Source organism: Fusarium coffeatum, assembly GCF_003316985.1.
Source record: "Fusarium coffeatum strain FIESC_28 chromosome Unknown BRIP53273_contig_194, whole genome shotgun sequence".
Lineage (NCBI taxonomy): Eukaryota > Fungi > Ascomycota > Sordariomycetes > Hypocreales > Nectriaceae > Fusarium > Fusarium coffeatum.
The window spans coordinates 150,884-172,244 of record NW_022157987.1 but is presented as its reverse complement, the minus strand read 5'-3'; the positions used below and the strand labels follow the sequence as shown (position 1 = coordinate 172,244).

At 49.4% G+C, this 21,361-nt stretch overlaps 9 protein-coding genes across 9 annotated transcripts; 4 read left to right on the top strand and 5 right to left on the bottom strand.

The window, feature by feature from the left end:
• Nucleotides 1-337: 337 nt before the first annotated feature.
• FIESC28_08347 (uncharacterized protein) lies at nucleotides 338-1,422 on the bottom strand (the record flags this gene model as incomplete). Its single annotated transcript, XM_031162485.1, has 2 exons — nucleotides 338-1,122; nucleotides 1,203-1,422. 2 exons carry the CDS (start codon nucleotides 1,420-1,422, stop codon nucleotides 338-340), a joined length of 1,005 nt encoding a protein of 334 aa, XP_031013498.1.
• Nucleotides 1,423-2,582: 1,160 nt separating this feature from the next.
• FIESC28_08346 (uncharacterized protein) lies at nucleotides 2,583-4,669 on the bottom strand (the record flags this gene model as incomplete). The annotated part of the gene is made up of 3 exons (XM_031162484.1): nucleotides 2,583-3,712; nucleotides 3,761-4,535; nucleotides 4,610-4,669. The coding sequence occupies 3 exons, from the start codon at nucleotides 4,667-4,669 to the stop codon at nucleotides 2,583-2,585; spliced, it is 1,965 nt and encodes a 654-aa protein (XP_031013497.1).
• A 1,161-nt stretch (nucleotides 4,670-5,830) lies between these two features.
• FIESC28_08345 (uncharacterized protein) lies at nucleotides 5,831-6,787 on the top strand (the record flags this gene model as incomplete). Its single annotated transcript, XM_031162483.1, has 3 exons — nucleotides 5,831-6,011; nucleotides 6,135-6,668; nucleotides 6,714-6,787. 3 exons carry the CDS (start codon nucleotides 5,831-5,833, stop codon nucleotides 6,785-6,787), a joined length of 789 nt encoding a protein of 262 aa, XP_031013496.1.
• A 170-nt stretch (nucleotides 6,788-6,957) lies between these two features.
• FIESC28_08344 (uncharacterized protein) lies at nucleotides 6,958-7,903 on the bottom strand (the record flags this gene model as incomplete). The annotated part of the gene is made up of 3 exons (XM_031162482.1): nucleotides 6,958-7,599; nucleotides 7,691-7,802; nucleotides 7,866-7,903. The coding sequence occupies 3 exons, from the start codon at nucleotides 7,901-7,903 to the stop codon at nucleotides 6,958-6,960; spliced, it is 792 nt and encodes a 263-aa protein (XP_031013495.1).
• A 1,378-nt stretch (nucleotides 7,904-9,281) lies between these two features.
• On the top strand, nucleotides 9,282-10,606 carry FIESC28_08343 (uncharacterized protein; the record flags this gene model as incomplete). Its single annotated transcript, XM_031162481.1, has 2 exons — nucleotides 9,282-10,192; nucleotides 10,240-10,606. The coding sequence occupies 2 exons, from the start codon at nucleotides 9,282-9,284 to the stop codon at nucleotides 10,604-10,606; spliced, it is 1,278 nt and encodes a 425-aa protein (XP_031013494.1).
• Nucleotides 10,607-11,169: 563 nt separating this feature from the next.
• Nucleotides 11,170-12,826, top strand: FIESC28_08342 (uncharacterized protein; the record flags this gene model as incomplete). The annotated part of the gene is made up of 4 exons (XM_031162480.1): nucleotides 11,170-11,174; nucleotides 11,278-11,300; nucleotides 11,384-11,437; nucleotides 11,490-12,826. 4 exons carry the CDS (start codon nucleotides 11,170-11,172, stop codon nucleotides 12,824-12,826), a joined length of 1,419 nt encoding a protein of 472 aa, XP_031013493.1.
• A 523-nt stretch (nucleotides 12,827-13,349) lies between these two features.
• Nucleotides 13,350-13,589, bottom strand: FIESC28_08341 (uncharacterized protein; the record flags this gene model as incomplete). Its single annotated transcript, XM_031162479.1, has 1 exon — nucleotides 13,350-13,589. One exon carries the CDS (start codon nucleotides 13,587-13,589, stop codon nucleotides 13,350-13,352), a length of 240 nt encoding a protein of 79 aa, XP_031013492.1.
• A 3,575-nt stretch (nucleotides 13,590-17,164) lies between these two features.
• Nucleotides 17,165-19,721, bottom strand: FIESC28_08340 (uncharacterized protein; the record flags this gene model as incomplete). Its single annotated transcript, XM_031162478.1, has 3 exons — nucleotides 17,165-17,410; nucleotides 17,472-19,438; nucleotides 19,490-19,721. The coding sequence occupies 3 exons, from the start codon at nucleotides 19,719-19,721 to the stop codon at nucleotides 17,165-17,167; spliced, it is 2,445 nt and encodes an 814-aa protein (XP_031013491.1).
• Nucleotides 19,722-20,124: 403 nt separating this feature from the next.
• Nucleotides 20,125-20,923, top strand: FIESC28_08339 (uncharacterized protein; the record flags this gene model as incomplete). Its single annotated transcript, XM_031162477.1, has 2 exons — nucleotides 20,125-20,458; nucleotides 20,508-20,923. 2 exons carry the CDS (start codon nucleotides 20,125-20,127, stop codon nucleotides 20,921-20,923), a joined length of 750 nt encoding a protein of 249 aa, XP_031013490.1.
• Between the last annotated feature and the right edge of the window lie 438 nt (nucleotides 20,924-21,361).

Genomic DNA, 21,361 nt, shown 5'->3' with positions numbered 1-21,361 from the left:
ACGTTGCTCTGCATCATGACTCTTACTTTCTGGAGGTCTGCGCAGCGACACCTGATGTATGTCGAAGGAACCTGAGTTATGATCTCACTTTAGAGGGAGCCCCGAGGCATTGAACATTGTGTGATCAATTGTGATAAGCCAATTCGTCTATCCATTGCCAATTTGGCGAATTTTTGTGAATCATAGCCTCAATCGCTCCAAATCATGCAGTCCCATCATAGGTAGACAGTTATATGTTACTCCAAACTCCAAATGCCATCTGTTCTACCCAACCATCCATGAAAGCAAAAAACACCAATTTCCGGACCCTAATCTTGATATCATGTGCGCGAGCTCACTACATGACTATGCAATCGTTCGAAGTCGCTTGTGCCTGCGATGTTGGTGCGGTCACTATATGTTGCCATTCGAGGTGCTCCTGAAGCGCAGCCATATCTTCGTATCCTAGATCTGGTCGATATGCATCCTCATCGTCGTACTGTTCCTGAGGTACTGTTGATTCTGTTTCGCAGTATTGGCACAACAAACCAGCCAGCCAGTCGCGGTGTTGCGGTGTGACATGGTTTGCGATGGCGACTGGCGCAAATACAACCTGTTTCTCCTGATGTCCAGATTGAGTGAAACCTGTCGCTTGCCAGTGGGGGTTATCGGGGGTTGGCGATAACGTCAAGATCGGAGACGCCGCGGCTTCTTGAAACGTTCGTATCGAGGGCATGTTCTCAATATCCTCCCATATTATATGACCGTCGCAGTAGTCGCACACGAAGGCAATATCGCGATCGCCGAACCTCTTGAACGATCCTATAGCGTTACACAGGCGCAATTCCTCCCGGTATCTTTGTGAATATTCGAGCTCGTCTGGTACGGTTTTATCCAATGCCCATTTGCGTTGTTGTCGATAAATAAGGAATGCTCCCAAGCATCTCGAAGATCCTTCCTTTTCTGACGTGTATATTCGTCTTGCCGCCCGACATTGCGCTCTATGTAGCTTTCGTTGTAAAGTATGCGTCTCGCGCACCCATATCGGGTTGATCGGACCGCCCGAACGGCTCCAATCCTTTATCTGTTCTATGTGCGAGGTGAAATGAGCCTTCAAAGCTCTCAGCTCTTCAAGGGATTCATCTATAGAGAAAGTCAGCACAGAGATTCCTCAGCAAATGCCTCTAGACGATGGTTATGCCGTAAAGCGTTGCTGAACATACGTTTTCGGTCGGTTTCGTAGTATATCTGACCGTTGACCAAAGGTGCCAGCTCCTGAAAGTCCTTCTTGGCCTCGTCCAGCGCAGCAGCAAGGGCTTGAACCTGCTCGTGCTCGTCAGGGCCCCAATGGCTCTTGTCAGCTAAGCTGAGTATGCGCAATCCTTGGGCGAGGAGGGTAGCAATGGCCGCAAGCAATGACCCGACTGTGTCAAGACTGCTCATGGTTTGTTGCGAGGATAAAGGTTCCGATTGCCCTCGAGGGTCGGCCGACAGAGAGATCGCGGGGTTGCGCTGAAGGCGGATAACGTAAGCTCGTAGAGTCGTAGTCGGAGATAGTTTGTATCTGAGAAAAAAGATGAGAGGTAGTACTGTGAAAAACCTCAATCACCGTCGTCGTCGCGGGGCGAAGGACAGAAACGATTGGGGGCGGCGCATGAGGTTTCGTCGACTCGAACCGGTCTCCCCGGCTCGAGAGAGTTGATCTGAGGAAGCAGAAGCTGTAGGTAGCAAGGGACCCAAGCTAAAGCAGGGTGAGGTAAGGCGGAATAAGCTGAGTGCTGGGCTGTGCTAGCCTATTTATTTACTTTGACTTGTTTATATACACCAAGCAACCGAGGATATGAGGCTGAGCATATGATAGGTACGTAATATGACCTATGTAGCAATTGGTTCAGGGTCCTACTCCCGTATTGTCAAGGTGCCCTTTGTGAAGATGAGGCTGTGCAGCCAAAAAATTACCGGGGCCGATTATTCAGACCGTTAGTTGTCGAATTTAAGGGATGGTTTGAGAACAAGGGCTGGGTTAAGGAAGCAAAGACTTGAGGGAACTGGATTCGGTCTTTGTGTTTCACTCGTAACGAACGAATCGCAAGGTGGCCAATCTAGGTCACTTTTTCCATGGTATGAAACGGCCGGTTTGATACGCAGTTTGGGTCGAATGGAAGCTGAGCTCCTCCGCAAAATGACGGAATACCCTTTACGGTGCACTAGAAACCCTGCAATTCGTCCGCTATGACGCCGGTTAGTGGACTGGGACGTCTAGCGGAACTGACCCCGGGCTCTGTTATTCGTAGACCCGTATACTTGGAAGAGACGTTCACAGGGCCGCTCCTATCGAGGATACAAAGGCACTAATTCAACGTGAAATTCATGATGACTTTTACTTGAAACAAATGATCAAGTGGTGTCTCTAACCATGTGCCCTATTCAGACTACAATATTGAGAATACTGGGCCTACCTAAGAATGCTTGTCTGGATTAGTTGTGCCTCTTGTAGAAACAGAGGACAAAAGCTTGCAAGGCCAAGTTTGAGTAACTAATCATATGCATTGGCCATCGAACTCAGGAAACAAGCCTCTTCAGCTTTTGCTGCACCCTCAGGTTCACTTCCGCTTCTTGGCCGTGCCGGCATCTGAGCCAGTAGTCTTGGCCTCGGCCTTGACATCCTCAACCAACTTGTCTTTGGCTTCGTCCTTGGCCTTCTTGTCGTCGATGGCCTCATCCTCACCACCCTGGCCAAACTCGTTGACTCGACTGTAGTCGACACGGTACGCCCATCGCTGGTACAAGTACACGAAGAAAATAACATCGTCGCGGAAAGTTGCCATGCGATGGAGGAATGGCATCTTGATGGTAAAAGCGAACAAGTCATCAATGAAGGTGTTGAGGAACTTGTAGAACATAGCCTTGCCAGGCATATGGGCAACACTCTTCAGACGGTAGTTGATGTACAGAGAAGGTACCATCATCAGGAAACCATAAGCGTAGACAGATCCTACCAGAGTTGTAATGATATAAGAATACCACGACTTGTGTGACTCGTAGTAAAGCGAGTAGATACCATATGCGATCAGGAGAGGAACTCCAGCCATGTACATGTACTTGAAAGCAATCTCGTCGTACTCTTTGGTCTTCTCCTCAGTTTCGCTCAACTTTTGCTTGTCCTCAAAAATAACGGTAAAGGGGAGGAAAGAGTCAGGGCCTCCGGGACGGACGCGAACGTTGACAACAGTGGTGATCTTCCAGAATTCGATAACTATACCGACAACCTGAGATCCCAAGATCATCCAGCTGGTGTTCTGCGAGTTATCAAGGAGATACAGGAAGATGATGGCCTGCATAAAGACATTCGCCAAGATAGATCGAACCGAGATACCGACGTTGTCCTTCTTCTTTCGGTAGTGCGCGATATCGGATCCAAAGGCAAGAGTCTCAAGAATCATGTGCAGAATACTAACCACAATGGTGATACCGAGCAGAATGGGATTAGAATCGAGGAAAACCTCCTTGATCATTTCAATCTCCGTGCCGTCGCCACCACCAGGGAGGGAGCCGCCCCACGCAGCCTGTCGGGCCGCCTCTTTGCTGTTGGTTTCGAGAGTAGACATGAGCTGGAACTGCCAGCTAGCCATGTTGTTGAGATCAATGCGAAGAGGAAGCTCCTTGACAGTATCATTAAGAATGGTCATTTGATTCGTCAATTGCCAGAAAGTGTTGACGAAGAGAACAGGGTCTACAGAAGTCAGTTGCTGTGCATTTGGTGTGAGTTATTGTTACTTACAGTACCAGGCATGCTGGCCAGAGCCATCTCGAGCACCAGTGGCCTCAAGTCGCATGTATTGTCGCATCTGGGGGGCAATACTGGCGAAGTCCTTGACACCCATATCTGGGACGAAAGAGAAGCTAGCATTGGGGTGATAGTAGTTGGCAATGATGGGTCCGGTTGGCTCTTTTTCCTCTGGTTCCTCAGTCGTAGGCACGTTCTCGAGCAGGTTTCGCGTCTTTGCAACCTTTTTCTTGGGAAGGTATTGGGTCAAGGGCCAAGTAAAGTAGTATGCCTTCGATGTATCATAGCCTGGCTGCTTGGGATCGAGGTTGCTTCCGGGCAGGCCAATGTAGAAATGTCCCCATAGAGTACCATTGCGCTGGACAGCGGGAGGGACAGTAAATGTGGTCTCGATCGTTCGTTTATCGCTGTTGTTACTCAGGTGGAATTCCTTCTCCTGCAGCACGAGATATTCTTCAGGGATGGAAGAGATGGGAGCCGGGTTGAAAGACTGCGAGAGGGTAACGGTGATGTCGACATGGCTGTCTTGAGGCCAGATAGGCGCGACGTTCTTGGGGATCTCACGATAGATCTTGCCGGGGTCTACGAACTCCGGCCGCAGTTCGAAAGGAGGAATACCTTCAACGTTTCCAGGGACTTTGATAGGCTCGCCAGTCTTGGGGTTGTTGATGGTAACTGCCTTCTGGTCCTTCTTCGTGGCATAGTTCATGGCAGCATTAAGGCCGAAATAGATAGCGCCACCGAGAAGCAGCTTGTTGAAGCTGAAGCCCTGTATGGGAAGCCAAGTTAGTATACTGCAAGGATCGATCGAGCCTCTTGATGCAATGCATTGCGATGACTTACACCTCCGCCTCCCTCTCGCTGCTCGCCTTGGCCACGAGGCATGACCTGTGCTTCGGCCATTGTGTCTGTTTCCGTTTCTATACAAGCAACGGGGCGTAACAGACGTAGTGCAATGGGTTGAGTAAACCCTGCGAAACGCTCCTTGATGTCAAAGTCAAGGTCGTGGCTGTTGCACCGATGCGAGATGTGTTTGGTTGGCCAAAGGTCAGATTGCTTAGGTCCATAGCATAGTAAAGATAAATCCCCTCGCCAGGCTCCTTAACACTTAACGTTGACGTGCTGCGGGCACCCACGAAATGGATAACGATTGGCCACCAGAACACGTAGGCACCCCTGTAGAAACCCTCTGGCCGTTGGTTATCGGCTCGGAGATTGACCACGTTTTGGAAGCTTGCGTCCACTAAAGCGAGTTTAGATCCAGTGCATCATGGCTTGAGAGATCAGCCCCAGCGCCCGGGCATGTCTACGGACGTCTACTGGCAGTAAATGCCCGCGGCTCAACGCATCAATGATGCTCGAAACAAGACGTAATTACTGTACATTGTTTACAAAGCCATGAAGATCCATGCTAAACCTTGCTGGGGATCGCCCTATCGTACTAAGTTAGAACACGCCTCATCTGACCAGCTGACCCCTTCGAATCATCCATATGCCATTGTCCAGTAATGTAACTCGTGGTAATCACCGCTGCTTTGTTTGTAGTGACACAACTTACATGAAATGCCCCATGCAGGGAGCACGGCCGCAAGCAACATCGTCGAAGACGTGGCTCCCGTCGTGGACGATCAGTAGAAGACAATCCGATAGGCTATCTTACAGGCACTCAACTTAGTCGGGCACGGCACAAACATCCATAGGATTGTTAACGTTTGTCACTAACCGCTAGGCTATTCAGACAATTCTCCTATATAAACATGCCAGTTCTCTACTCTCTTCTCATACTTCTCTCTAGTCAGATCTTGATTTGATGCTTAAACCTTTGACTCATCTGGAACCTTCTTAGACAGGTTTCTTTCCCCATTGCCACTTACTTAAGTCTCACTCTGCGAGACAAGCGTCGTTAACCGCCTCCGCCATTGTTCTCATTCTTACATCAAGCCAAACCTTCCTCTTTTAAACAACAAACCTGACTTCCCTCTCAACTTCGTTCTTAACAACCTTTCTCAAACTCAAACTTATACAATCAATACATTCAACGGAAATTCGAAGAACAAGCCCATCATGACTGCTGATAGCACAATCCCATCGCAGGCCGCCGTTGCCTCGCGCGCCAACACATCAAATGGCCAACCTCGAACCAAAATATGTGTCTACTGCGGTTCAGCTCCTGGCTCGAGTCCTGCTCATATCGAAGCTGCTCGCGCCCTTGGAAAGGCCATGGCAGAGAACAACATTGACCTAGGTGAGTCACTTATTTGCTTTCCGGAAGATGGATCCCCGGCCCCCGGAAATGATCGCGGGCCGCCGACCGCCGTCTGCCGGATATGTTCCCAACATGACTCAGAAAACTAACGAACGGTGACAGTCTACGGAGGTGGAACTGTCGGACTCATGGGCGAGGTAGCAAAGAGCCTTTGCGCAATCAACGGCCCCGAGTCTGTTCACGGTATCATTCCTGAGGCGCTGGTCAAGTATGAACGAGATGGCACTTATGGAACTGTCAACGAGAACAACCACATTGTGCCTGAAGAGTCTGTCTACGGCCGCACCACGGTTGTTAAGGACATGCACACCCGAAAGAAGCTCATGGCCGAGGAGGTGTTTGCTGGTGGTCCCGGCAGCGGCTTCATCGGATTAAGCGGTGGTTTCGGTACCATGGAGGAAATCTTTGAGACAACTACTTGGAACCAGCTTGGAATCCACAACCGCGGTATCGTTCTACTCAACATTGAAGGTTATTGGGACGGTATCGTTCAGTGGATGGATCGCGCTGCTGAGCAGGGCTTTGTCAAGCCCGCTAACAAGGACATCTTGGTCAACGCTGATACCCCTGAGGGTGCAATCCAGGCTCTCCGCGACTACAAGGTTTCGGATGCCATCTACCAGCTCCAATGGGGCAGTCAGTAAGCGATTGAATTTGAGGCGCTACCTAGATCCGGTTTAGAATTGGGTATCGGAGATGGCCTGGTGTTTTACGGTGCTAAATGGATGATTCTTCAACCTGCATTTCTAGGATAGGATAGACTGGCGCTCCATTAATAGACGAACTGATGACCTGAACCTGACACTTGCTTGTATTCCGAATGATTAAGATTCATGAAAAGCTGCCTCTGCAGCGCATAATACTACATGATCTATTTGTTTAGTCACTACCAGCGCCATATTCCGCGTCGTCATTCATAGCAGATTTAGCTGTCTACATCCATACCTTCTCCCTCGCCTTCTTCTGCGCCACCTTGGCCCTCACCAACGCTCTCGATCCAGGGCTGCACCGAGTACCCATCGTACAGCTTGAATGGCTCGACCTTCTTCTTGCCATCTACTGTGTTGATGCCCACCACGCCGACCGATGTGTTCTCCACTGACAGCTCCTTGTCCTGGACCAGACTCTCCTTCAAGGCCTTGAGACCGTGCTGGATCAGCTCTTCCCTTGAACAGTCGGCAAAGGAATCAATGTTGCGCTCGAGGTATGTTCGGGCCATTTGGCTTCGCGCGCCAATGGCAAAAGCAAGCATCTCCTCTGTCATGCCTGAAGGCTGGAACTCGAACAGGTGGGGACCACGCTCATCAACACCAGCAACCAAAAGACCGACACCGTAAGGTCGCTTGCCGTACATCTGAGTGTTCATCTGGGCCTTCTCGCCAATCATGTCGACGAGGGATCGAAGGGGAATGGCGCGGCCGTAGGTAAGTCGGTGGCCTAGGCACTGCTGCTTCATGAAGTTGGAGAGTACACGGGCATCGGAAGTAAGGCCGGCGATTGCGATACCAGCATGTTCGTCGACGGTGAAGAGCTTCTTCTGGTAGGAGGAAAGTTCCTCGGCATTTCGCTGTTATGGTAGTTAGAAAACCGTTGGCTTGGAAGCTTATGCATGGGGCAAGACGGTAGTGGTGGAGGGGAAGGAAGACGGGCAGTAGTACCTTAACAGCGCACAGAACGGCATGAGTCTTGCTGGCAATACCGACAACAACGGAACCTTGCTTCACTGCCTCTGCAGCATATTCGATCTGGAATATTCGGCCCTGGGGCGAGCTGGGGATAGTTAGCTTAGTGAATGTGCTGGGGCTGGAGCTACCAGCAGCTTAGGTGGCGTACAAGGTAACGGAATCGTTATCGTAGTTGTTTCGAAACATGGCGTAATATCAACGGCTCGAGCAACGTCGCGTAGGGTTCGAATGAAGTAGGCGTGCAAACAAGGCTCGATGTTCGTGGTGGGGGTTGTAGTGGTGAGCTTTGCTGGGATTAATAGTTGAGGTTGGAGATAGTACGTCGGTAGAGTTGAGGTGTACCTGCGCAGCGTTAGGCCAGGCAGCTCAAGCTTCGTAGCCTGGTCGTACTGGACTGCTGCCGCATCTCAGTGCCTGTATTCTGCCGTGGAAATCCCGCCACACCGCCTGCCGAAACGATTAGATTCCATGATGACATTCATCATGAAGAATGGATTTCGTTGATCTTTAAAAGCTTTGGGTGCTTAATCAATTGGAAGAGAGCTGCGAAATCTTGTCGTCTCTCATCATATGTCGTGGCTTCATTTTGAGCACCATTGTGCTGCCCTGTTCTGCGACGCGGGTTAAGCACAGGATAGGGAGAAGATAACTGAGTCGGTTGTTTCCTTCTTCTGTTATCCAAGGTGATTGTCTTTCATCTTCTCCAAAGTGGCTACAATATTTGGACGATAATGGTACTGAGAGGACCAAAAAAGAAGAGAGAAAGAGACAGAATGAGGATAATTGAAAAAACGCAGCATTTTACAAGTCATTTCTATCTATACTGGTTTGAAAAATGACTTCAACGTTGATATCAAATATAACCTGGAGACTACCTAGTCTCGAGCGCATTGGATTAAAAGAGCAATGAAACTCAAGGTAAAAATATTCAACTTACAACCGATTGTAAGGATATCATCTAATTCCCTGTTCACATTTACTTACACTCCTTCGCGAGAGAAGACGTAGGTGTTCAAAAGTGTTGAGCTTCCATGCTTTAGCGTGAGCTCGAATAGTTGTTACCTTACGCATGAGACGTATTTGTAGGTACCTAGCATAGAGCACAGTAATAGTAAGTATAGCAAAAGTCGATACACTTTCGAAAAGCGAACTCTCTTCCTTTTTTTGTGAAATGACAATGGGGGATCTGCACTATTTTGTTAGTAACTCTCTGTTGCGGAGCTAGTAATGCAGCCTTTTCGTATTTGATAGGTGTTTTACTGAAGTATCAGCGAATAAAGAGTGCATTTAACAGCCATCACGGTTCACCACTCCTTTGTATGCCATTGATGAGTACAGATTTGCTGTACATTTTTGCCGCCTCTCAAATATCCCTCATTCTTCTATCTTGTTCTTGTCACACCCAGGTAAACCCTCTAGAGTCATACGTTGAATATCGGATCCCTCTTGGTGGGCATTTCTATTGGATGACTCACTAAGACTTACATATTCGCAACTTTTAGACAACTCCAATTTTTTACTCTTTAGCATATTCACACTCTTCACTTTTTACCACGACAATACAATGCCTTCCAGATCTGATATCACATATTTCGGTGCTGGCCCAGCTCTGCTGCCCACTGACGTCCTTGAGACGTCCGCCCAGGCCCTCGTCAATTTCCAGGATACCGGATTAGGAATCGCCGAGCACTCTCATCGCTCAGAGTTGGCGACCAACATCATCAACGAGGCCAAGGCTGATCTTGCTTCCTACATCGACATCCCTGAGGACTATGAGGTTCTTTTCATGCAGGGTGGTGGCACTGGAGAGTTCTCCGCTACCATGTACAATCTTGTCGGCGCCTGGGTGACCAAGAAGAAGGCTCAGATCGTTGCCAACCTCAAGGTCCCCGAGGATGACCCTCGCGTTGAGCAGGAACTCAGAAACGCTGTTGAGAAGGATCTCAAGACCGATTACATCGTCACAGGTGGCTGGTCGCAGAAGGCCTCTGAGGAGGCCAAGCGTCTGCTTGGTCCTGAGCACGTCAACATCGTTGCTGATGCTCGTCAAATCAACGATGGCAAGTATGGCAAGATTCCCGAGGAGAGCACCTGGAACATCTCCAAGGATGCCGCTCTTGTCTACTACTGCGATAACGAGACTGTCGATGGTGTCGAATTCCCTGGTTTCCCCCAGGCATTGGCCCCTGGCCCCGATGGCGAGGGTCCCATTGTCGTGGCTGACATGTCTTCCAACATTCTCTCAAGGAGAATTCCTGTGCGAAACTACTCTGTCATCTTCTTCGGCGCTCAGAAGAACCTTGGCTCTACCGGTATCACTGTTGTGATTATCAAGAAGAGCCTTCTCCCCCCTAAGACTCCTCAACCCCCCGCTCCTCTACTCCGAAAGCTTGGTCTTCCTATCCCCCCTATCATCTTCTCGTATGAGACCATCGCCAAGAACAACAGTCTCTACAACACCCTCAGCATCTTCGAGTAAGTATTGCCTCAAAACAAAACTGATAACGTTACTGACAAGATAGTGTCTACATTGCTGGCCAAGTCCTCAAGAAGTCTATCAAGACCTACAACAAGGTCGAGGGACAAGAGGCTGTTTCTGCCAAGAAGGCTGAGATCATCTACGGTGCTCTCGAAGCTCACCCTGATGTGTACAGAATTGTCCCTGACAAGTCTGCCCGTTCAAGGATGAACATTTGCTTCCGCGTCACCAAGAACGGCGATACTGACGGCACTGAGAAGACCTTCCTGAAGGAAGCCACTGCTCAAGGCCTTACTGGATTGAAGGGTCACCGTAGCGTTGGTGGCATCCGTGCCAGCAGCTACAACTCAATTCCTCTGGAGGGTGCCGAGAAGCTTGCCAATTTTATCGAGACATTTGCTACTTCTTAATAGTAGTCAAGCTGGAAAAGGTACCAGGTGTAGGGCTTGATGGGTTTATGGATTGGATGAGATTCGCGTACGAGACCAGGGACAAAGAGTCAACTTGAATGGAGTTTGAATTCAACATGCTCCTCTATATTATTAAGGGATAAAAGTAAGGAAAAGAATGAAAAGAGGATATTCATCGTAAAAAGTGCCCGACAGATCCTGACTTTGCTATTGTAGGTAGTGAGTGATGGGTGGTTTGGAGCGCTACCATCTTGAATTCAGTGGATCCGGGCGCTGAAACAACCAAACCTCAGGCGTCCAGCTCGATTGATTCCATAGGTAAAATCTTAGCTTCTTTCATCCTAACGATCATCAATTCATCAATTGGCTTTTTCAACATGCCAATACTATTTTGTCTTTGAAAAATTCGAATAAGCTCGTCTCTCACATAATAACTCATCTGCCGATGCTCAGGCGCACCTTTTGTCCGAGGAGACTCAAATGCGTTGCGAGTCCGTCTCGAGTCTCATCCATTCTTAGAAACCGCACTGACCCTCAAATCCCATTACTACGACTGCAATATCATGATGTGAGATCAAGGCCATTCTCGCAACAGTCATGGGGAATTTCGGAGTCTGAAGCCTTGTCCAGGCTACCGACTGTGGATGACACAATCTATGCTTTGTCAACAGCACAAGGCCGAGCCGGCATAGCGGTAATTCGTATCTCTGGCCCATCATGTCTTGAAGTACGAATATTCTATGTCATGCTCAGTACATTTCTGACTATTTCCTTCAGATATACAAGGCATTGTGCCCATTCAAACCACTGCCAAAACCAAGATATGCAACTGTACGATCACTTTATGATCCAAATTCTGCCAAAAGCCAGCCACTTATTCTAGACTCAGAAGCTCTGATTCTATACTTTCCCAATCCGAAGACTGTAACTGGTGACGATGTCCTGGAGTTGCACGTTCATGGAGGGTCGGCAACTGTGAAGGCAGTACTGGCAACCATTCCGAAATGTTCCGCTGCACATCGTATTCGATACGCAGAACCGGGCGAGTTTACGAAGCGCGCCTTCTTTAATGACCGGTTGGATCTTGCCCAGATCGAAGCACTGAGTGACACCCTTGCAGCAGAAACAGAACAGCAACGTCGTGCAGCTGTGCGTGGTAACTCTGGCTCCCTCGGTCGCCAATACGAGGCATGGAGGGAACAGCTATTGTTGGCTCGAGGAGAAATCGAAGCGTTGATTGACTTCTCGGAAGACCAACATTTCGACGAGTCTCAGGCAGAGCTGCTACAGAATGTAACATCGCAAGTTGCTAGGATGCTACACAGCATTGAGCTGCATGAGCAAGGGAGTCAACGAAGTGAGCTCCTCAGAAACGGAATTCGTATTGCACTGTTGGGTCCACCCAACGTCGGCAAGAGCTCCTTAATGAATCTGATTGTTGGACGGGAGGCTTCCATCGTGTCAGGCGAAGCAGGGACTACGCGAGATATAGTAGAAGCAAGCTTGGACATTCGCGGCTATTTATGTTCTTTTGCAGATACGGCAGGATTTCGATCCAAGAGCTCACGGATGACCGACGGGGCTGACAGTGGCGCAATTGGGGCCGTGGAAGAAGAAGGAATACGGCGAGCTAAACAACGAGCTTTGGAGTCGGATCTTGTCATTGTCCTCGCGTCAGTAGAAGAGGGCCCGGGGGGTTTCTTCCTACAATACGACGAGGAAACGCTTGATCTTGCTGCTGGGGCGGAAGACTGTCTAGTTGTTGTCAACAAGCAAGATGCAGTTGACGAGGCGGAATTTGAGAAGCTTATACATGACTTTCGAAAGTGTGCTCAAATTCGAGCCCCCAAGCTAGCGGCGGCGGAGCTAGTGTCGATCTCGTGCAAGGAGGCTCAGACAGGGTCATGGGAGAACAAGGACCCGGGCGGTATTCAGGCCGTGATTACCAGGCTCGTGGCTTCCTTTGAAAAGATGACATCCATGCCTGTTGATCTCCAGGATTTGCTAGGTGTAACAGAACGCCAACGCCAACTTTTGATCAAGTGCCGCCAACATTTGGAAGATTTCATGGTAGAAGCGACCCCGGAGGAAGGTATGGACGCAGACACGGTCCTCGCAGCTGAATATCTGCGATATGCTGCGGACTGCCTTGCTCGGATCACAGGACGGGGTGAGTTTGGAGACGTGGAGGATGTTTTGGGTGTAATCTTCGAGAAGTAAGTTCTGACTGAGTGAATGTTGAATGTTGGACAAGATGCTGACTTGAGACGTGTTAGATTTTGTGTGGGAAAGTAAGCGACCCAGCGAGTACTAGATGGAAGAAGAGATCGATATAAGAGTAGAATGTCTATTTCCATCGAGGAGAGATCTATAAGCCATATTGCCGGTCTATATATGTTAGGGCTGACCACCAGGGCCACATCTAGACAAAAGAAAGAACATAAGAGAGATTTGAAATGAAAAGGAGAATAAAGTAGAAAAAAAGGAAAGATACAATGCCTATCGCTCGCTTCTATGCCATGCCTATGCTGATGCAAACCCATCCCCGCTATGCTTGTGCCCGTCTTTTCAAGTCCCAATGAGCGATGCTGTTTCTACCCAAATACCGATGCTAATGCTGAAAGAACAAACTCCGTAACAATGCTGAAAGGAAGAACAAGTTTTTAAACAGAGAACGCCCCATCCATGCTTGCGCTACCGCTTTGTGTATGCTTTTGAAAGATAGTAGACGATGAATGAGATTCTACTCGTCATCGTCACTGGGACCGTTGTAACCAGAGCGGCCCTTGTTGCCCTGAGCGTTGTCATCGTCGTCAGGGCCGTTGTAGCCAGAACGGCCAGAGTCACCCTCCTCAGGCTCGTTGTAACCAGATCGGCCACGGCCGTTTGTAGGCTTGGAGTCAGAGTCGTCGCCGTCCTTGTTGTAACCGCTGCGGCCGAAAGAGCGGGTGGTGGGAGCGAAGGTGAGAGTGAAAGCAGCCATTGTAGATGTATTTGTTGAGTTGTTCAAGTTTAGAAAATATTGAACGAGTTTCAAAGTGAGTTGTAGTTTGGTAGTTGTGTTTAAGAGAGTTGAGTTGTTGTGTGTAAGTGATTAGAGTTGTAGAGCGTGGATGTTATTAGATGAATCGAATGGAAGATGTTGATGGTGATGATATTTTTCCTTTGACCTGGAGGACATGGCACTTATATACAGAATCCGTCAGGATAGGAAGCACGCATATGGATCTCGGTAGGCAATGACGGCCAGGAAACGACAGTGAAAGGCTGACGCCTACTCGGGTCGTGTCATGACGATGGACCAGGCACACTCTCGAAGAGCAGGGATACAAAATAGAAACACCAGTATAGACACGCTAGGGTAGGGTACAAGGCTACCTAGGTAGGTAAGGTAGATTGTGCATTGCCATTGTTCCGCACATGGAACCTTCTTTCGCATCCATAGTCGTGGGAACAGTCATCAACCGGAGGACAGAGTGCACACTATGCCTGCGCCATGTCGGCGAGCTGACAGGGGCCGGTATCTGAGCCGTGAGTGGTGGAGGACAGCATCGTAGGGCTGAGGATGCTCTGGGGACCTTGCATTGCAGGGGTCCTTGAGAGTCTTTTGTTTGACAAAGAACCTACCGGGAGCGGAAGACCCGGGCCGTATCCAGTCAAGTCAGTCGAACAAGTTGCGGTGCGTATCACTTACAGTACGAGTAAGGATACTGTGAAAACCCTACCCAGTTAGTGATAGATTGGCTTACATACTTACGGGGGGGCTTGGCCAGGGGATAAGAATAAGCCACAGCCTCGAAATAAAACAACACCCCTGGCCCCAGGCCCATGTCATCCTTCTCCACGGCTCTGCCCATGGACATCAGAACGCAGATACGATACGGTGACAGTATTGTCATGATGGTAATCTTTGACCCCCAAATATTGCGTTTCGATACCACATTATTAGTCAGGGTTCAGGCTGGTGACGGAGCTTAGATACGTAAATACGCATTCGCGCAACGATACGTCAAGTACGATAGTTATTCGTATCTTGATGCTGCTCCTTCTCCATCACATCCGAAAGTCTTGATCATTGGCAATACAATTCTGCAGGCGAAACGTCATAAAGGCTGACAAATTGGGAGCCCTGTGATATGATTAATTTCAAGAAACTCCGACGACTGTCGGAGTCAGGGATGGAGATTAGATGCTGCATACATACAGAGTAGCGGAGTATGAGATTGTGATTGTGATGATATGGGAGTTGCCATTAATGGATGCGATCCTGGTTGATACCTTCTCGATGAATGCAGACTCGACATGTGCTCAATTGAGTGCGCGTCCCTACCCCAATTGGAAATTTGGTAGATGGTTCATCCCGTCACATGGGTGTTTCGAATAAGTTAAAAAGGTTGCCTAAAACACAAGACATTTACATGAGGCATCATGATGGCCAGATTGGTAGGCATATTGCACCACTTATTCTGTCAGCATCTTTGTCATCCTTCAAATGGCGGCTGCAGCCACTAAAGCCATGACGCGACTTCCCCCATTGGCGTGCATCGGTCAAGCCCGTGGCTTCCGCCTACCGAAGCGACAAACTGCCCCAGATTCCACTCCATCCCACCTTCCTTACCCTTCTTCGGGCACCTCTAACTCAGCGGGAGTCATCATTTACAGTACACCGAATGCAAAGGCAAATGCAGATTTGATCTAATCTCATCTCCGCCTTTCTTACAAGCATAACGCTTAGGCTTCATGATGCTGGCTTGACCAAACTGCCCTTGTATTTTTCTTATCGTGACTCATGCCGAATTATTCCAACATCCGTTCTACCCAAAGACCCTGGTTCAAAGTACTGCCCTGCACATGTCATGTTTCTCGTGGGGGCAGCAGCGGAATGAAACGTCACACTTGAGACAACCCAACCCTTGGACTTACACCATGAACATGAGGTAATCGTCGTCAACACCCTTGAATAGCCTATCCGCATCTGATCATTGGGTACCCGGCATTCTCTGGTTCCGGCGGCGTGGCACCTACAGTATTACCCGTCCGCCGGTTGGGCCGGCCATCTTTTAGGGCTCTCCCAGTGCCATGGGACCTAATTTCTGAGCATCCTGTCGGGTCCCTTCAATTTGGGCTGGGGGTTTCGATTCTCGATTAAGATCTATGGTACCGCTTGTCATTGGCCAGACCCCCAAACGGTCATGATACGACTCGTTCCAATGACAAGCAAGATTGAAGTCAAACGCCAGACCATATCTCCTTGGCCTGGAATATCCCATGATACGCCTGTTCCATCAAAATAGTCATTTCGCAGCCATCAATACCTTTCGCATCATAATGTCATGTGGTCTGAGCGCTCCAAATAGCCGCAACGAGACACCATCCTCACCATGCCACCAACTCTGATACCCTTGTCGGCAATTAAGCGCTCAGGCGCTTTATAAATAGAAGCGGTATTACCATTGGACAATTGGCGCGTTATCGCTCGATCTGACTGTTTTCGCTAACTAGCTCGATGCATAGCCCCGGACGTGCTCCAGTTTACCCAATCATTTTGCTTACTCACTACACTCACCACCACGAGGCGTTCTCCATGAAATCAGCCTTGCAACCTGATCCAAGCTCTACTGTTACCATCTCCACCTAAGCCCTAAGGCCATTGACCCTCTTCCTGTCATCCCGGCTACCTCTGAGACACTGCGCTATTCTACGGATACAGCCATTCCGATCCTAGTGCACATCATAAGAGGTTCGTTTCGTCTTGGTCTGTTTCTCGACCTCCCGCTAGTCCCCGAGCCATGTCTCGGGAAGGATCCCAACACTTGCCGGGGTGGGCTGCAGGGGTCTTTTAGACCTGGACTCTCATAGTTACACTACTGCAGGTAATCGGCAGGCTCAATAGATGCCTTGGTTGAAGACATGCAGCAGTTTTCAACTTCATGCAATGGAACAGTGGTGATCTCTGGCTCATTACTAAGAATGGCTACACCATGCGCCTTACAAGCCTCGGCAGTGACTCTGCGTCTGGAAACAGTATCAGGCAGAGCCAGGCACTGACCGGCAACCATTACTCACATCGTGATATTACTCACCCTCAGGCTAGCCCTTCGGGTCAATCCCGCTGACAATGATCATACAGCTGTTTTTCAATTGCTTGACAGCCCTCGGTCGATTGAATAAGTCCCACCGAAGCCACCAAATAATGACAGCCTGTCGATTCACGTAGCACGCGGGTTGATATGCAGCCAAGGAACCTTGACAAGGCACAGAGGGCCAGATCATAGCCATCTGTCCTACACAGGCACAGAACCAAAATGGGGGGCTCTGTGCCTGGTTTCCCAGAATGGCACCATGTTTCGATCCCTGTTCCTAGTTCGTCGGTCATGGCTTCAATGCCCCCAAACCTTCACATGGTTCAAGGGTGCGGTATGAGCCGTGGAAAGTGTAGGTCCGGTGTCTTGACTACAGGCAACACTCTAGCCAATGGCCTGCAATTTTAAATTGGTATGTCTACATAAACACACCATCCGTTAGGATAGCCCTACAAGGATTAGTTCCATTGCCTGTTCACAACTCGTCCCTGGCATGAGCCTCCTCACTAGGACCATCCATAGCCATAATCTTAACGACCAGACTAGTCCATCCAGTGAAATGCTGTGTTCGCTGCCCGGCACCCGTGTCCGGATTGTACTGCTCCCATGCAAAGCCTGTCTCTTCCCAGCTCTTGTACACGGTATCGACAAGGTTCTTGCGAAGACGCGAAAATAGATCCTTCGCCTTGGCTTGGAACGGACCTTCCTGCGATGCAACATTCTAGATAGACACGTTAGCAATTATACCATTTTCCCAGTTAAGTCACTTATGGAGTACTTACACGAAGCTGAGACACGGCGAGGTAGTTCATGGGCATCCACACGGGACTACGCCAATAGTTTTCGCCAGTGTTGTAAAATTCATCCTGCTTGCTCAGACTACGGATACCGTGAGGGCTCCAAAGATGGTCCTCGTCACCGATGAGATCAAGAATCTTGCCAAGTTTGGGGTCGTCAGCCTTCATGAGACCGACGAGGAAGGGGAACAGGGAAACGTAGCCCTTGTGGCATACGAGCGCGTGTTCCTCATAATCGTCAATCATTGCATCGCAATAGCAGCCCTCCTTCTCGGACCAGTGGAGATCGTTGAGGTTGTGCTCGATGCCGTCCAAGTTCTTCTTGTACTCATCTACATCCTCGGCCATACCGAGGGCGTCTGCGATGTTCATAAGGGACTTTGTCATGAGACCCACCCAAGACATGAGATCGACATGCAACTCACTAGGGGATGGGGGTTGGGGTCGAGGATAATCATCCAGGCCGCTGGTCAGGATGTGGGTTTCGGTACGGCCCCTCCATCGGTAAGCCTCCTTAGTGGAGTATGCCTCGCGATCATAGCTCTTGATGTCACCACGCTGAGTTTTGCGGAACCAATCATACTGACGACGCAGAAGAGGGTACAGCTTTCGCAAATAGCTCTCACCGAGCTCGATATTGTCGAGGTGGGCAGTTTGCAAAAGATCCGCTCCCATCATGCGCTCCTTTCCCCCGGCCTTGGTACCATTGGCTGCACGAAGGCGCTCCATGAAGCCCTCAATGATAAGAAAAAGAGTGGGAGGATTAGCGTAATGAGGGTACTGAACCTGAAACTCAGGAGGCACCTTGCTACGAGCCTCGTGGCCCAGAATCTGCTCGCGAGCGATCCAACCGTTGTCATCCATGGTGTTGTACCAGCTCTTGACAATCTCAAGTGTCAGATCAATATCCCAGTCGGCGATAGGGATAAGGTGGAAACCCTCATCCCACAAGAATCCGCGAGGGAAGAAGGGACGAGATGGTACACTGGTGAAAAGCTCGTAAGGGCCCTCGAGGTCTGGCTTGTTGCGGCTCCTAGCTTTCGCAGCTTCTACCCAGAATTCCTCGTCGTCCTCTTCGTATTCAGGTGCATAGGTTCGGTCAATGATCTGATGGCCGTGGAAGTAACCGATTCCACCGACAAGGTTGGAAAACATACTCTTGCCAAACTTCTTGTACTTCTCAAGAGTGAAAGGCTCTTTGAACTTGAAAGTGTTTGAGAAGCGCTCATTGAAGGTTTCGGAGGTCTTCTTGATCTGCTCTGTAACGTCTTCCGAGGTGAACTCCTTTCCGCCAGAAGCCGATGAGAAGATGACATCAAACTCGAATGGCCCCTCGAATGTCTTCTCCACGATCTGGACATTGGCTTTGGCGGGTGCATGGGCAATGCGGTACACTTGCCATGGTGGTGGAGGGTCATTTTGGTCGGCGTTTTGTTGGACCGGCGAAACAGCTTCCTGAAGCTTTTGGAAAACAACAGGCTTTCCCTGCCAAGTATGGTCCGCAGGAACGTCCTGAGGACTCGAGACAATGGTCTTATCACCATGTCGATCTTCAAGAAACTTGTTGTTTGATGTGGGGTGTTTTCCAGTACCCTTCGTGATAAGGAGCTTGTAATCTCCTAGGGTCTTCGAGTTGCCGTTGAGAGTGACATCTCCCTCAAAACCATGCTCAGTACCTTCGCCCTCAACGTCGAGCTCGCCTTCGCCATCCTGAGCAATGTAATAGAATAACATGGTTTTAGTATCTTTTGCGGCGCCTTCTCGAGGCTCGCCCTTGACACGAGCAGCCCAGCTTCCACCATGGCTGCCTCCTGGTATCTTGACGAAAGTTGTTGTCAAATCAATGCTGTTGGCCTTGTCGTGAATCGATTGCACACCGCCTATACGGGCATCGTACTCGTCCCATCCATAGCCATGGATATCTTCTCCTTGCTCACAAGTGTATCTGAAGCCTAAGACTAGCGTCAGTAAATTGATGTGGGATAGCTGAATGTTTCACATACCACTTTGAATGTCTTGGTAATTGTCAACCTTTGCCCACATGAGTCCTGTCCATAGAGCATCTGGGGTTCTTGGCCGCACGCCAAAATACAGATTGGACTTGTATGGACCCCAAAAGAGGCTCTGATTATTTTGACGTCCAATTTCTGTAGTCAGCACAGACGAAGCTTCATCTGCAGCTGATGCACCCAGAATGAGTGCCGCTGTCGACACCCAATGGGTTATCTTCACCATGATTTCGAGAAGAAATTGCCCTTTGTTTTGTCTGTGAAGGCAAAATTCGCGAATGATTTCCGGGCGACTTGTTTAAAAAAAAAAAAAAATCACTGCCACATTAGGTTTGTTGCAGCTTGCAGATAGAAGGAGCTTCAGAGAACACGTTGGGACCACAACTTGACAATGACGACGCAAGGCTGAGACACCACAGATCCGGGGTCCAGGAGGAGAGCTTTGACCAATCGTAGAGCTTCACTAGCCACCGCCACTTTTCTGTCGATCTCCACATTAAAGTTGTTTTCCATCAGCCTTCCGCTTCTAGAACTCTTTGGATGTTTGCTTCCTCCAAATCATCCCGATTCAAAAAGATCGCCAACTTTGAACACAGATAACAAGCATATTAAAATCGCTTATTGAAAACATGAGCGACTCAAGACGAAGCAGACGACCGGACAGTCGTCAAATGTGGGACGAATCTGATAGACGCGACAGGCGCGGAGGTCGTGATAGGGACAACGACCGTGATCGCAGAGGTCACAGGTCACGATCGCGCGAACGCCGTGGCTATAGAGACCGATCTAGGTCTCCCGATAGACGAAACAGGGATAGAGATGGAGACAGAAACCGCCCAAGGGACCGAGGTCCGCGACACCATGATGAAAGAGACAAGAGGGATAGACGAAGAGATGATAGAGACGATGGGCCGCCGAGGCCAAAGCGGGATGATCGTCGCGATGATGATAGGGACAGACGAGGTATGCGCTTCCAATTGCTTCAAAGGTTCAAGACTAACAATGTGTTCAGGCAAGTCTCGTCGCTCTGCCTCACCGCGATCGCGCAGTCCCTCCTCTAACGAAACGACCCTTCCCACACGCACTCGCCCTGAAGCGAAGCGTCCAGCACCTCACATGTCCTTCAACGTTGGATCTCGAGCCAGTCGCTCACCACCACCACAGCCCTCACGCCCTGAACGTGAAGAGGAGACCGCCCGCTCGGAGGATGGTCAGGTATCTGAGCCAGAAGACGAACCAATGGAAGAAGAGGACAACGACTTTGCTGCTATGCAAGCCATGATGGGCTTTGGTGGGTTTGGAACGACGAAGAACAAGAAGGTTTCGGGAAACAATGCAGGCGGCGTGCGGAAAGAAAAGAAGACAGAGTACCGCCAATACATGAACCGAAACGGCGGTTTCAACAGACCTCTGAGTCCGTCTCGATAAAGGAACTTGCTGCGGAGGTTGCTATCGATTGCTTTATGATATCCGAGGGGGATTCGGCGTCTCTAGTGTCACGCTTTATACATAGTCCGGACAGGCGTTTAGGAGAAATATTAATATGACATTTTGATAGCCAATATATACTCTCAACACGCCAACTATAACAGTATAAATGCTTGGTAATATTAGCGTGTCAGAACATCGGTGAACTTGAATCAATGGTCAAGCATGTAGACATTGTGATCCGTTTAAGATGAGTGCCAAAACAGAATCTTCTGGCTAAACTTGGCGAGCCTACGAGCACAGTAGCTGTGCCCACTTTCCATAACACGTTAAACAATAATCATGGCTTGTTAAATACTCTCTTCCAGTATATACTGGTGTAAACATTACGTATAGCGCGTTCACTACATACAAACGCGGTATCTTCCTTCCATCTCC